At 58.0% G+C, this 11,276-nt stretch overlaps 1 protein-coding gene across 1 annotated transcript; it reads right to left on the bottom strand.

Moving 5' to 3' along the window:
* Positions 1-508: 508 nt before the first annotated feature.
* LOC121108080 (serine/arginine repetitive matrix protein 1-like) lies at positions 509-9,904 on the bottom strand. The gene is made up of 9 exons (XM_040654800.2): positions 9,695-9,904; positions 4,620-5,321; positions 4,341-4,402; positions 3,763-3,916; positions 3,306-3,562; positions 3,017-3,102; positions 2,401-2,525; positions 2,166-2,277; positions 509-1,969 (listed from the first exon to the last, which is right to left on the bottom strand). The coding sequence occupies exons 2-9, from the start codon at positions 4,738-4,740 to the stop codon at positions 1,162-1,164; spliced, it is 1,725 nt and encodes a 574-aa protein (XP_040510734.1). The 5' UTR covers positions 4,741-5,321; positions 9,695-9,904; the 3' UTR covers positions 509-1,161.
* Between the last annotated feature and the right edge of the window lie 1,372 nt (positions 9,905-11,276).

The following is an 11,276-nucleotide window of genomic DNA, read 5'->3' as shown; positions in this document are numbered from 1 at the left end:
AGAAGGCTCCAGAGAGACCTCATGGTGGCCTTCCAATACTTGAAGGGAGCACATAAACAGGAGGGGGAATGACATGGGTTGATAGCGATAGGACAAGGAGGAACGGTTTTCAAACGAGACGGGGGAGGTTTGGGTTAGATATGAGGAGGAAGTTTTTCACTCAGAAGGGGGTGATGCACTGGAACAACTTGCCCAGGGAGGCTGTGGATGCCCCATCCCTGGAGGCATTGAAGGCCAGGCTGGATGTGGCTCTGCTGGTCTGGTCTGCTGGGCAGCCTGGTCCTCTTTTCTTGTGTGACTAGTGATAGGACTAGAGGGAATAGTTTCAAGCTGCACCAGGGAACATTCAGGCTGGACGTTAGGAAATAGTACTTCTCTGAAAGGGTGGTCAGGCACTGGAATGGGCTGTCCAGAGAGGTGGTGGAGTCGCCGAGCCTCATGGTGTTCAAAGAGCGTTTGGATGTTGTGTTGAGGGACATGGTTTAGCGAGAACCATTGGTGACGGGGAATGGTTGGACTGGATGATCCTGTGTGTCTTTTCCAACCTTAGCGATTCTATGATTCCGTGATCTTTGGGGTCCTTTTCAACGCAGGGCATTCCATGATTCTGGGATGATTCCATGAAATACAGCCATCGTATGCACCCAGGGCCACGGGGTCTTGGGAGAGTTCCTGCGGCGTCTGAAGGCACGGACTCAGGTGTGAATGATCCAAATTGTTTATTGCAGGTTCAAATATCCCCAAGTTCTCTCTTTCCCACTTTCCCACCCCCCTTTCCACGTCAAGAAATCATTGCACACAGTCGCCCCTGGTCGACTCCTTAAGCGTGCATGCAGGCGCTTATCCATCGGTGTCACGAGTTGTTCGTAGCCACGCGCTCTTCCTCCAACCAGGGTTGTTATCGTGTGGCGATCGTGTGGCTCGCTTGACTCATGTTTTTGTCTCCTGGAGGCATCCTTAGTTCTCAGCATTCCTTTCTCATGCCGTTTATCTATCTTGTTCCGCAGCTTCTAGTGTGAATGTTCTTTCTTGAATCCAGCCCAGTCCCCACTGTCCCTCTACCTCTGCTTTTCTAGAGGGAGCTGGCACCCAGGAAGGATGCGGATGGGGTTTTGCAGGCTCAGGGGCAGCTCTGTCTGTCCCGGGCACCCCATGCCCTGCTCAGCGTGGGTAGGGTGTTGGCGGCCTGCGGCGCGGGGCTGTGGTCCTTGGAGGCGGACTCCTGGGAGATTCTGGTCTGTTGCGTATGGGTGGCAGCAAACCAGATCGGCTGGTGGAGGGCTCCTCAGGCAGGCTGCACTCACGGTGAAACGGTGATGCTGCCGTCTCCTGAGGTTCTGCCTGCGCTGGCCTGTCCTCCTTAGCCATCTGCCTCTGCCTGAGTAGTTTGACAGAGTCACGTGGCAGAAACGGGTAGGGTGTGGGCGGCCTGCGGCGCGGGGCTGTGGTCCTTGGAGGTGGACTCCTGGGAGACTCTGGTCTGTTGCGTATGGGTGGCAGCGAACCAGATCTGCAGGTGGAGGGCTCCTCGGGCAGGCTGCACTCACGGTGAAACGGTGATGCTGCCGTCTCCCGAGGTTCTGCCTGCGCTGGCCTGTCCTCCTTAGCCATCTGCCTCTGCCTGAGTAGTTTGACAGAGTCACGTGGCAGTAACGGCGGCCGGGATGCGTGGCCTTTGGTGTCCCTGGACAGGCTGGACTCAGCCCTTAATGAACATCTCCTTTCTTTGATGCGAGATGCCACCTGCCTCCCGGCAACCTGAGGGTGCGAGGCCTTTGCTTTCCACATGGCCGCCGCTCCAGCCTCATGGTCCTGTCCCGCTCCTTGTTCATCTCCGCGGAACCTGACGTGTTTTTTTCCTGTTGTTTGGCCCAGGTGTTCTTGGCCTTCGTTTCCTGCCTGGCCCTGCAGCTGCCGGCTCACTGGCTGCTCGCGGGCTTCAGATGTTCTCGGGACCGCCGGCAGCGGACTGAAAAGACAGAGCGGGAGGGATCTGCTTGAGTGGGTGATGGCTTTGGGGCCGCATCCTGCAACCCTGAGCCAGGACCCTTGGCTGCAACGCAGCCTTGCCCACAGACAGCTCACCGGCTGCCCCGTGGCGCTCCTGAGATCCGGACAGGGGCCAGCCCTGTGAGCTGATCCCAGCCCGGAGCCTCCAGCCTCACCTGGACGAAAAGCTCTCCTTCTGCTGTAAGCTTCTTCTGCTTCCCGAGCTTTGTCCAGCAGTACTTGCCATGCTGAAGCGTCTGATGTAGGTTGGCACTTCATCAAACCTCACTGGAATTGGGAAGGCAGAAGAGATTCACCTGAAGCCTTTGGCTCAGTGACAAGGGGCGCTCAGGGACTTCCCATCACACGGTGGTTGCACGTGCCATGGGAAGGAGCTGGCAGCTGCTTTACCTTTCTTGCCCCGGACAAGAGGTGGCAAAGCCCCTTCTTTCTTTTGCTTCCCCTCACCATGGAGATCTCCGGAGGCCTTGCGGAATATCTTGGGAGGTGGTTTGGGTGCAACCTGCTTCTGAAACCTGTGCAGAAGGAGCAGACACCGGCGTGACGCAGTGCTCCGCCAATCCTTTTTGCTGGCCGTGATGTCTGCTCACAGCACATTTTCCTGCTGCGTTAAGGCCACTCACTACTTTCTGGAGTCCTTAGCAGGGTCCGTTGGGGGTAGGGCAAGGGGAAATAGTTTCAAAGGGAAAGAGGGAGGATTGAGATTGGATGTACGGAAGAAGTTTTTGGCAGGAGGGTGGTGAGGCACCGGAACGTCTTGCCCAGAGAGGTGGTGGCTGCCCGGACAGTCAGGCTGGACCAGGCTCAGAGCAACCTCATCTGGCGGTAGGTGTCCCTGTTCCTTGCAGGGGCGTGGGACTAGGTGCCCTTTCAGGGTTGCTGCCAGCTCAAATGATTCTGTGGTTCTGTGCCATATCGTCGCGGGCAGGACAGCCATGGACAAGCGCTATGGAACGAGAGCTGAGCAGCTGCATCAAGCAGCGGCTGCAGCCACAAACATACTCACATGGGAAAGACGACGAGGCGGCCAGAGTGCGTCAGGGAGGCCACCGGTGCCACCCGGGACACCAGCGTGTCCAGCAGCCAGGGGGCCTGCAGGGGGGGAGGAACAGGGAGGTTGTGGGACGTCCTTGTGATGGCTGAGGCCCTCAGGACTGGAGGAGCCCAAGGCAGGGAGAGCTGACAGCACCGCAGCACCTGCACAGCCCGAGCAGCTGGCCAGGTCCTGGTGGGCCGTGTGCGGGCAGAGCAAGGGTCACGGGACTGCCCGGGCCATGGAGAAACCTGCAGCTCACCTTGAAGACAGCTTTTCTGAATTTCTCCTTCCCAGAGAGCTTCTCAAGGAAGTCGTAGTAGTATTTAATTCCAAAGCTCATGCCTTCAAAGAGGAGCACTCCTACGTCCTTCAGGACAAAGGCAACGTTCTCCCCATTCTTGAGGCAGTTGGAGAGGAGGGACACGGTGCTTTGGATGCAGGTCTTCCCTCTCTGCCAGGTCACAGAGGCAGCGGCAGCCACCTCGCTGTATTTCAGGGTCTCCACCTCCCTGTGGGCTGAAAAATGCGAGGGACAGAGTTGATCCTGCAGTCGCTTTTCCACAGGCGCTTGCTTGCTTCCCTACAAGTGCTTCTTGCGGCCATCAGCCAGCACGGCCCCCACCTCGGAGGGGGAGGGAGGTCTCCTTCTGAGAAGGGAGGCGGTGGCCTTCTTTGCCCCGTCCGTGAAGCCTGCAAGGGTTCAATCCCGCTCCTACCTGGCAGGGAGTCCTTGTCGGACCCGAGGTGGTGCATGGCTCTGAGGTTCCTGGCCAGCTGAAACACGGGCCACCGCAGAGTCACGGTCCCGTCCGCAGTCCTGATGTCTTTAGAGATGGTGTCGAATGAGCCGAAGGTGGGAATCCAGACCCCCTGCGAGTGGAAGAGAAAGCACGGGCTGCAGGGTTATGGGCCGGCTGGAGGAAGAGCTGGAGGGGGTCCCACGTAGGGACAGAGCTCAGAAGCCCTCTCCCGCTGCTCAGAGGCACCAGCGGGCAGGGCAGCGGGAGAGGCTTTGGGAAGGAGCTGCGCAGTCCTCTCCCTCCCCTTGCCCTCCCAAATGCAGCACAGCAGTCAGGGCGGAAGCAGCCTGGTGGAATCCAGAGGCTTCCCGAGGCTGGGCTCGGCCCTGAGCTCGGAGCCCGCCTAGCACAAGCGATGCTGCCTTTGCAGGAAGCCCACGCTATGCACAGCAGAGCAATTTGGGCTGAGCTTCGTGCTTTGTGTGGAGGGGAAGAGTCAGAGGAACTGCAGGCTGAGCTGGACAGGGAGAGGAGGAAGACGACAGCCAACACACCTTCTGCACCAGGAGGTGCTCCTGTACGTAGGCGGCCACCGCATCCCAGACGGCAACTCGCTCTGGAGGGCAGAGGAAAAGCGGGTCACACTCTGCATCTGCCGCTTCCCGGCGCTCCTACTGCCTCGGGCCGGGAGGGAGGTGGCAGACGGAAAGTGTCGTTGCAGTCCCCAGCCCCACACGGAGACAGCCCCGAGCTGGTCCCCGTGCTGGGTCTCTCCCGCTCAGCGCCAAGATGGGCTGCAGCAGCGCTCCTGTGGTGGCTGTGGACCCGTGTACCTTCGGTGTTGGTGTCTGTCGCTCTGGAGGCACGCCTCGCTGCGGGGCCGGCCTCGCTCGTCCTGTTCCGCCTCGTGCCAGCGGGTTGCTCCGTGTTGGCGCCAGCCATGCCGGAGCTCATCCCTTCAGATGCGTCTGCTCTCGTCCAGATGCTCCTTCAGGGTGCAGGACCCACCACCGTGCACCGCCTTTATACCCCTCCCGGGTGGCCGTGTCACAAACGTTGCCGTGGCGACGCAGTGACAGTGTGGCCAGTGCTGGCCGTGGCCCATTATGACGCGGGACAGCGGCCTGCTGCCCGCCCCGAGCGGGAGTGCTGGCACCTTTCTGTTTTCTCTCTCTTCTTTTCTTTCCTCTCAGGATTGCGTTCCTCATTTCTCTTTAGTAGCCGTTGCCTACATTGATCTTCAGGCAGTTGGCGCGGAAATCACAACTGTTCCAAAGTACCCTTTACCGTAACGGTTATGATTTGTTGTTTTGAAAGTTGCCCGGCTTTGCCTGGAACGAGCCGATTCCTTGTCAGAAAGCTCCATCCATTACCCGGCATTGTTCCTCTGTGTCGCCGTGGTGACTCCATCGTGGCCACGTAGCCCAGCTCCCCTGCAACGCACAGGGCCTGGTCCAGCCTCACCTTGAAAGTCTCCAGGGACGGGGCATCCACCTCAACACTAGGTAACACGTTCCAGTGCCTCTCCACCTTCCCTAAGGAAAAGAAGATTTTTTCCTTACATCCAAACGAAATGCGCCCTCCCTGAGCTCGAAGCCATTTCCCCTTGTTGTATCGCCACAGAGTCTGCTACAGAGTCTGTGCTATTCTTTCCTGTCTCTCCCCTTTGAACGCTGAAGGCTGCTCTCAGGTGACCTCGCAGCCTCCTCCCCTCCAGGCTGCACAGTCCCAGCTCTCTCAGCCCCAGCTCTGTCCTTGCAGGAGAGCTGTTCCGCTCCTGGGATCCTTTTTGTGGCCGTCCTCTGGACGCGCTGCAACAGCTCCATGTCTGTCCTGTGCTGAGGACTCCACATCTGGACACAGTGCTCCAGGTGAGGCCTCAGCAGCGCAGGGTAGAGGGGCGGGATCACCTCTCTTGCCCTGCTGGCCGTGCTGCTTGGAATGCAGCCCAGGATACGGTTGGCTTTCTGGGCTGTGAAGGCACAGTGCTGACTGATGTCCACTTTCCCACCCACCTGTATCCCCAGGTGTCTTTCTGCAGGGCTGCTCTCAGTCCTTTCACCCCCAGCTCATACTGGTAGTGGGGGTTGCCTCGACCCAGGCGCAAGACCTTGCTCTTGGATTTGTTGAACCTCATGAGGTTCACCTGGGCCATCTGCTCAGCCTGCACAGCTCCCTCTGGGTGGCATCCCATCCCTCTGGTGTGTCCCCACACCTTACAGCTTGGTGTCATCCTCAAATCGCTGCCAGCACTGTGGGACGCCGATCTCCATCCAGACATGGAGCCGCTGACCACCACTCTCTGGACTCCATCCTGCAGCCAGTCCTTCATCCATCAAACAGCCCACCCGTCAAATCCACCTCTTTCCAATTTGGAGAGAAGGATGTTGTGGGGGACCGTGTCGAAGGCCTTACTTTAATGCAGATGGAGGACATCAGTGGCTCTCCCTTGTCCACTGATGCAGTGACACCATCACGGAAGGCCACCCACCAGGTTGGTCAAGCAGGATTTGCCCTTGGTTGGGCAGAAGCCATGCTGGTTCTCCCGTATCAGCTCCCTGCCTTCCGTGTGCCTTAGCATTGCTTCTTGGAGGATCTGCTCTGTGATCCTCCCCAGGCCAGAGGTTAGAGTGACAGGCCGGTAGTTCCCGGGGCCATCCTTTTTACCCTTTGTAGAAATGGGTGTGGTGTTGCCTTTTTTCCAGTCACCAGGGACTTCACCTGAGCGCCACGACTTTTCTCGTATCATGGAGAGCGGCTTGGCAACCACATCAGCCAATTCCCAAATTTCCCGGGCTCTGTGGGAAAATTGGGCTCTGATGGGCTTGCTCAATTATCTTTATCCCCAAAAGAGTCGGAGGAGAGGCTTTAGCTTTCTTGATTGAAAGAAAGGGAGGTCTCACCTCACACCTGTGGGTCTCACCAAGGATGGGAAAGAATCCCTTTTATCCTGTCTTCCCGTTCGCATTGTCCCTTCCTTCTTTCCTCGTTGGCTCAAGTACGTGGAGGTTACAGGCTTCCCGGTGCCCGTAACGTTCCCCCTTCTGTGTGACCTATCAGGCCTGCACAGCACGTCCAAAGTTCTTAAGTCCAAGTTGTCTACAGGCTTTTGTAACTGAGATCTTACCTGGTGAGAACGTACAGACAGAGGGGAAAGGAACGTACTTGCAAGCAAGGGCACCTCATTCCCAAGTCTCTGGTTAGCAAAGGTATCTCGTTTGCAGGTCTCCCTGCGTAAATGATTTTATTTGCAAGGGCATCTCCAAGCTTCACATCTCTCGGTCTCTAAAACACAGTGAGCCCCTGGCCCCCTAGCAGTCCTTTTCCCTTTGCACTGGACTTCTTCCTGGCTAGGGGCTTCCTCGACACCGGCTTGTCTCACAGAATCATAGGGTGGCAGGGGGGTTGAGAAGGACCTCAAAGATCATCTGGTTTCAGCCCCCCGGCCATGTGCAGGGTCGCCAACCAGTAGACCAGGCTGCCCAGAGCCACATCCAGCCTGGCCTTGAATGCCTCCAGGGATGGGGCATCCACAGCTGACATCCGTAACCGGGTTTTCAAGAATTTGGAACATGGACTCCTATAGTTGTACTTCAGCGTTGGACCTGATTGACATAGAATTTCTGAAGTGGCCTCCACAATTCAAGTGATGGGAGGCTCCATCAGCTCCTACGGCAAGAAGCTAAAGATTCTCTTGAAAATAGATTTGTATTTGGTTTCCCAGAGTGTTTTTGCTCTGCTTGTTTCTGGTGGCTTGCTTGTTGTTTGTGTGAGTGCTGTTCCTCCCTCGTCAGATGTGTTGAAGGCTGTCTCTGTTCTTGTAATGCCAAATATCTAATGATAAAATTAATTTTCCAGAGGCAACTTGTCAAAATCAAGACCCCTTTCTCCGCATCCCCAGTACAGATCCGTTCCTGGCTTAGGCTGGGGAGATTTCTGTCCAATCACAAGACATGCAACTCCTGTCTGTACGTACAGCCGGGGTTGCCCTTTCCCGGGTGTAGAATATGGCACTTGCTCTTAGAGTCATAGAATCATAGAAGTGCTCAGGTTGGAAAAGACCTTAAAGACGATCGAGTCCAGCCGCAACCTAACCATACTACCGTAACTCAAACAACCCTCTGCTAAATCACGTCCCTGAGCATCACATCCAAACGGCTTTTAAACACATTCAGGGATGGTGACTCAACCACCTCCCTGGGCAGCCCATCCCAGTGCTTAACAACCCTTTCTGTCAAGACGTTTTTCCTGATGGTCTTGTTAAACTCCGTGTGCTTGGTGGTCGCCCAGCTCTCTCCTTTGGCTGGATCTCCCTGCAAGGCCTCTCTCTCCACCCTCAGCGACAGGAGCCAACAACTCCTCCCCGTCCAGTACTGACAGCAATCTTGCGCAAAACACCTTCTGTTCCTACATGCAAGGCATTGATGAAAATAGGAAAGAGAACTGGCCCTAAAACGGAGCCTTGGGGAGCCCCGCCAGTGACCGGCTGCCAGCCGGATGGAAACCCCACCTACCATAACCCTTGGGGCCCAGTCCATCAGCCATTTGCCACCCACTGCATTCTGTTTTTGTCCAGCTGTGTGCTGGGCGTTTTGTCCAGAAGGATACACAGATTGATGGCTTCCTTCGGGTAGTATGGTTAGATTGTGGTTGGACTCGATGATCTTTCAGGTCTTTTCCAACCTGAGTGATTCTACGATTCTTCCCACAGTACCGGTCCCTGATTGCACTGCCTGTGCATTTCCTTCTTACTCTTCAGGTTATCCAAACCCTAAGCCTGACGGATCTTATCCCTAACCAATTCCAAAAAACAGCCCCAACCCCAACCCCAGTGTTAACCCTAGCCATAATCCCAACCCCAACCCTAACCCTAACCCCATAACTCCTAGCCCTAGGAGTGACACTACAGGGTGACACTATGGGATGATACTGTGGGGCAGCACTTTGGGGTGACAATATGGGGTGACACTGCAGGACAGTGCCATGGGGCAGTGCTATGTTGTGATGCTACAGGGTGATGCTATTGTGCAGCACTATGGGGTGATGCTATGAGGCGACGCTGTGGTGTGATGTATGGGACAGCAGTATGGGACGGCACTCTGGGGTGATGCCATGGGGATGCACTATAATGCAGCACTATATGGTGACTGTATGGGGTGATGCTATGGGGTGATGCTACGGAGTGACAGTTTTGGGTGGTGCAGCGGGGTGACGCAATGGAGCACCGCTACGGGGCAGTGCTATGGGGTGACATTATGGGAAAATGGTATCGGTTGATGCTAAGGGGTGACATGGAGCAGCGGTCTGGGGTGATGCTATGGGGCAGTGCTATGCATAGTGCTCTAGGGTGACGTTATGGAACAGTGCTACGGGGCAATGCTATGGGGTAGCACTATGCCACCAGCATGGGGATTGGGATGGCCAGCAGTGTGGTCTTGGTCACCGGCATGGGGATGGGGATGGCCACCAGGATGACAACGGCCATTGCCACGCAGGGCTGTGCGGGGGGCAGCGCCACCCCGTGGCCGCAGGGTCAGGCGCTGCGGACGCACACCAATACACGGCGACATTGCAGACTCCCCTCCCCTCCCCTCCCCTCTCCTTCTCCTCTCCTTCTCCTCTCCTTTTCTTTTTTCTCTCCTCTTCATTTTTTCCCCTTTTTCCCTTACTTTTTCTTTCTTCCTTCTCTTCCCTCGTCCTTTCTTTGCTTTCAGTTTCGGTCTCACTGTGTTGTCCAGATGCCCGTGTTGCTTTTCCCTTATCTCCGTGCTCTGCCCAGATGCCACTGTTTCACTGCATCTCCCTGCGGATCTCCCACCCCACAGCCCCACCCACTGCCACCATCCCCGGAGCTCTGCCCTCCCCCCAACCCCTCCCGCACCTCCCCAGGGGATCGCTGAGGGCTCACCGTTCCTCCCGCCAGACTTCTTCGCCCCCCGCTGCCCCTGGAGGCCCACTCAGCTGCGTTGCGATGGCGACAGCGCGCCCTCGCTCACGGCACGGCGTAAAGCCGTCGGCGTGGTGACAGCGCACGCGTGACGGTGTCTCCGTAGCAAGCGCGCTTCAGCGCGACTGTCCCCGCGTGTTGCTATGGTGCCGTGGCGTCCCGCGCCGTGCCGTCATCACCCCGCGCCCGGAAGAGGCGGCGGCCGTGAGGAAGTCGCGCAGTGCTCCGCAGCGCTCCAAGGCCGCGGGGCGGCCCCGGGGCTCCGAGCGCCGCCTCAGCTTCGACGAGTGGGTGTTCGGGGCCGGCGGTAAGAGGGTGGGGGGAGGCATCGGTGCAGGGGCCGGCGGTAAGAGGGTGGGGGGCCGCGTGCCGCTCTGTGTTGGCCCCGTGGGGCCTCTGTGGTCCTCAGGGCCTCTGCTCGGGGGCGGGAGGTGCCCTGTGTCCTCCCTCTCCCCCGCCGTGGGTCGCCCACAACCCCCCAGACCCTATGTCTGGCCTCTGGGTTTATACCCTCCCCCAGTCCCCAACGTCCAGTTCCCCCCCTCTGATCACTGGAGTCCTTTTCCAGCCCTCCCCTCAGTGCCTCTCCTCAGTGTCCAGCCGTGGTTCCCGTTGTGATCTACCAACCCCTACTGGCTACGCAGGGCCCTCCGTCCTCCCTTCCCCCCCCACCTCCCGACCCTTTTTTCTGACTCTTAGAATCCCCTGTAACCCCCCGTGCCCTCCTCCCTGACCCCTGATGTCTGTTTCCCCCCTTTGGACCCCCAGTCTCCCCCAGCCAGACCCCCTTTCGGTGCAATAGAAGCCCGCAAAACCCCTCGCTCCCCCGTCGCAGCCCTCTCTCCTCCCTCAGATGCTCTTTCTGCCTCTTGGAGGCTCTGTTCACCCCGTTTCCCCCCCCCCCGCAGACCCTCTTTCAACCCCTTAGAGACCTCACTCCTCCCTTTCCCCCTCCAAAACCCCGCAAGATCCCCCCCCAGACTCCCTTTCCACCCCATAGAAGCCCCCTTACCCCCTTCTCAGCTCCCCTACGCAATGTCCCCTTCTACCGCCAGACCCCCTTTCCACGCCATGGAAGCCCCGCTCACCCTTTTTCCCCCCCACAACCCCTTCTCTCAGCTCCCAGAACCCCCTTCCACCCCCACAGAAGCCCCCCACAGCCCCCCAGCTTCCCCCTGCCACCCTCCTCTCCACCCCCAGACCCCCTTTCCTCCCAATAGAGACCGCACTCACCCCATTTCTCCCCCCTCACAACCCCCCGTCCACTCCCAGACCCCCCTTGCTGCCCTGCAGATGCCCCCCTACCCCCCCTCTCAACTCCCTACGTTCCCCTCCACAATGCCCCCCCATCACCCCAGTCCCCCTTCACATCCACAGAAGCCTCTTTTTCCACCCAACAACTCCTTCTCTCTGCCCCCAGACCCTCTTTCCACCCCCTAGAAGCTCCCCAGAGTCCCCCGGTTTCTCCCTTTCACCCCTCCCTCCACCTCCAGACCCCTTTTCCACCCCACAGAAGTCCCGCTCACGCCTTCCCCCCTAGATT

The sequence above is a fragment of the Gallus gallus genome, chromosome 34 (assembly GCF_016699485.2).
Source record: "Gallus gallus isolate bGalGal1 chromosome 34, bGalGal1.mat.broiler.GRCg7b, whole genome shotgun sequence".
Taxonomy (NCBI): domain Eukaryota; kingdom Metazoa; phylum Chordata; class Aves; order Galliformes; family Phasianidae; genus Gallus; species Gallus gallus.
This window is presented reverse-complemented; position numbering and strand designations above follow the sequence as displayed.

Bases quoted from the DNA above. Each gene is read 5' to 3' on its own strand.
- LOC121108080 (XM_040654800.2), bottom strand. From the start codon at position 4,740: ATGAGCTCCGGCATGGCTGGCGCCAACACGGAGCAACCCGCTGGCACG. The intron at 4,403-4,619 runs GTACACGGGTCC...TCTGCCCTCCAG, and splicing joins GACAGACACCAACACCGAAG to AGCGAGTTGCCGTCTGGGAT. The intron at 3,563-3,762 runs GTAGGAGCGGGA...CGCATTTTTCAG, and splicing joins CGACAAGGACTCCCTGCCAG to CCCACAGGGAGGTGGAGACC.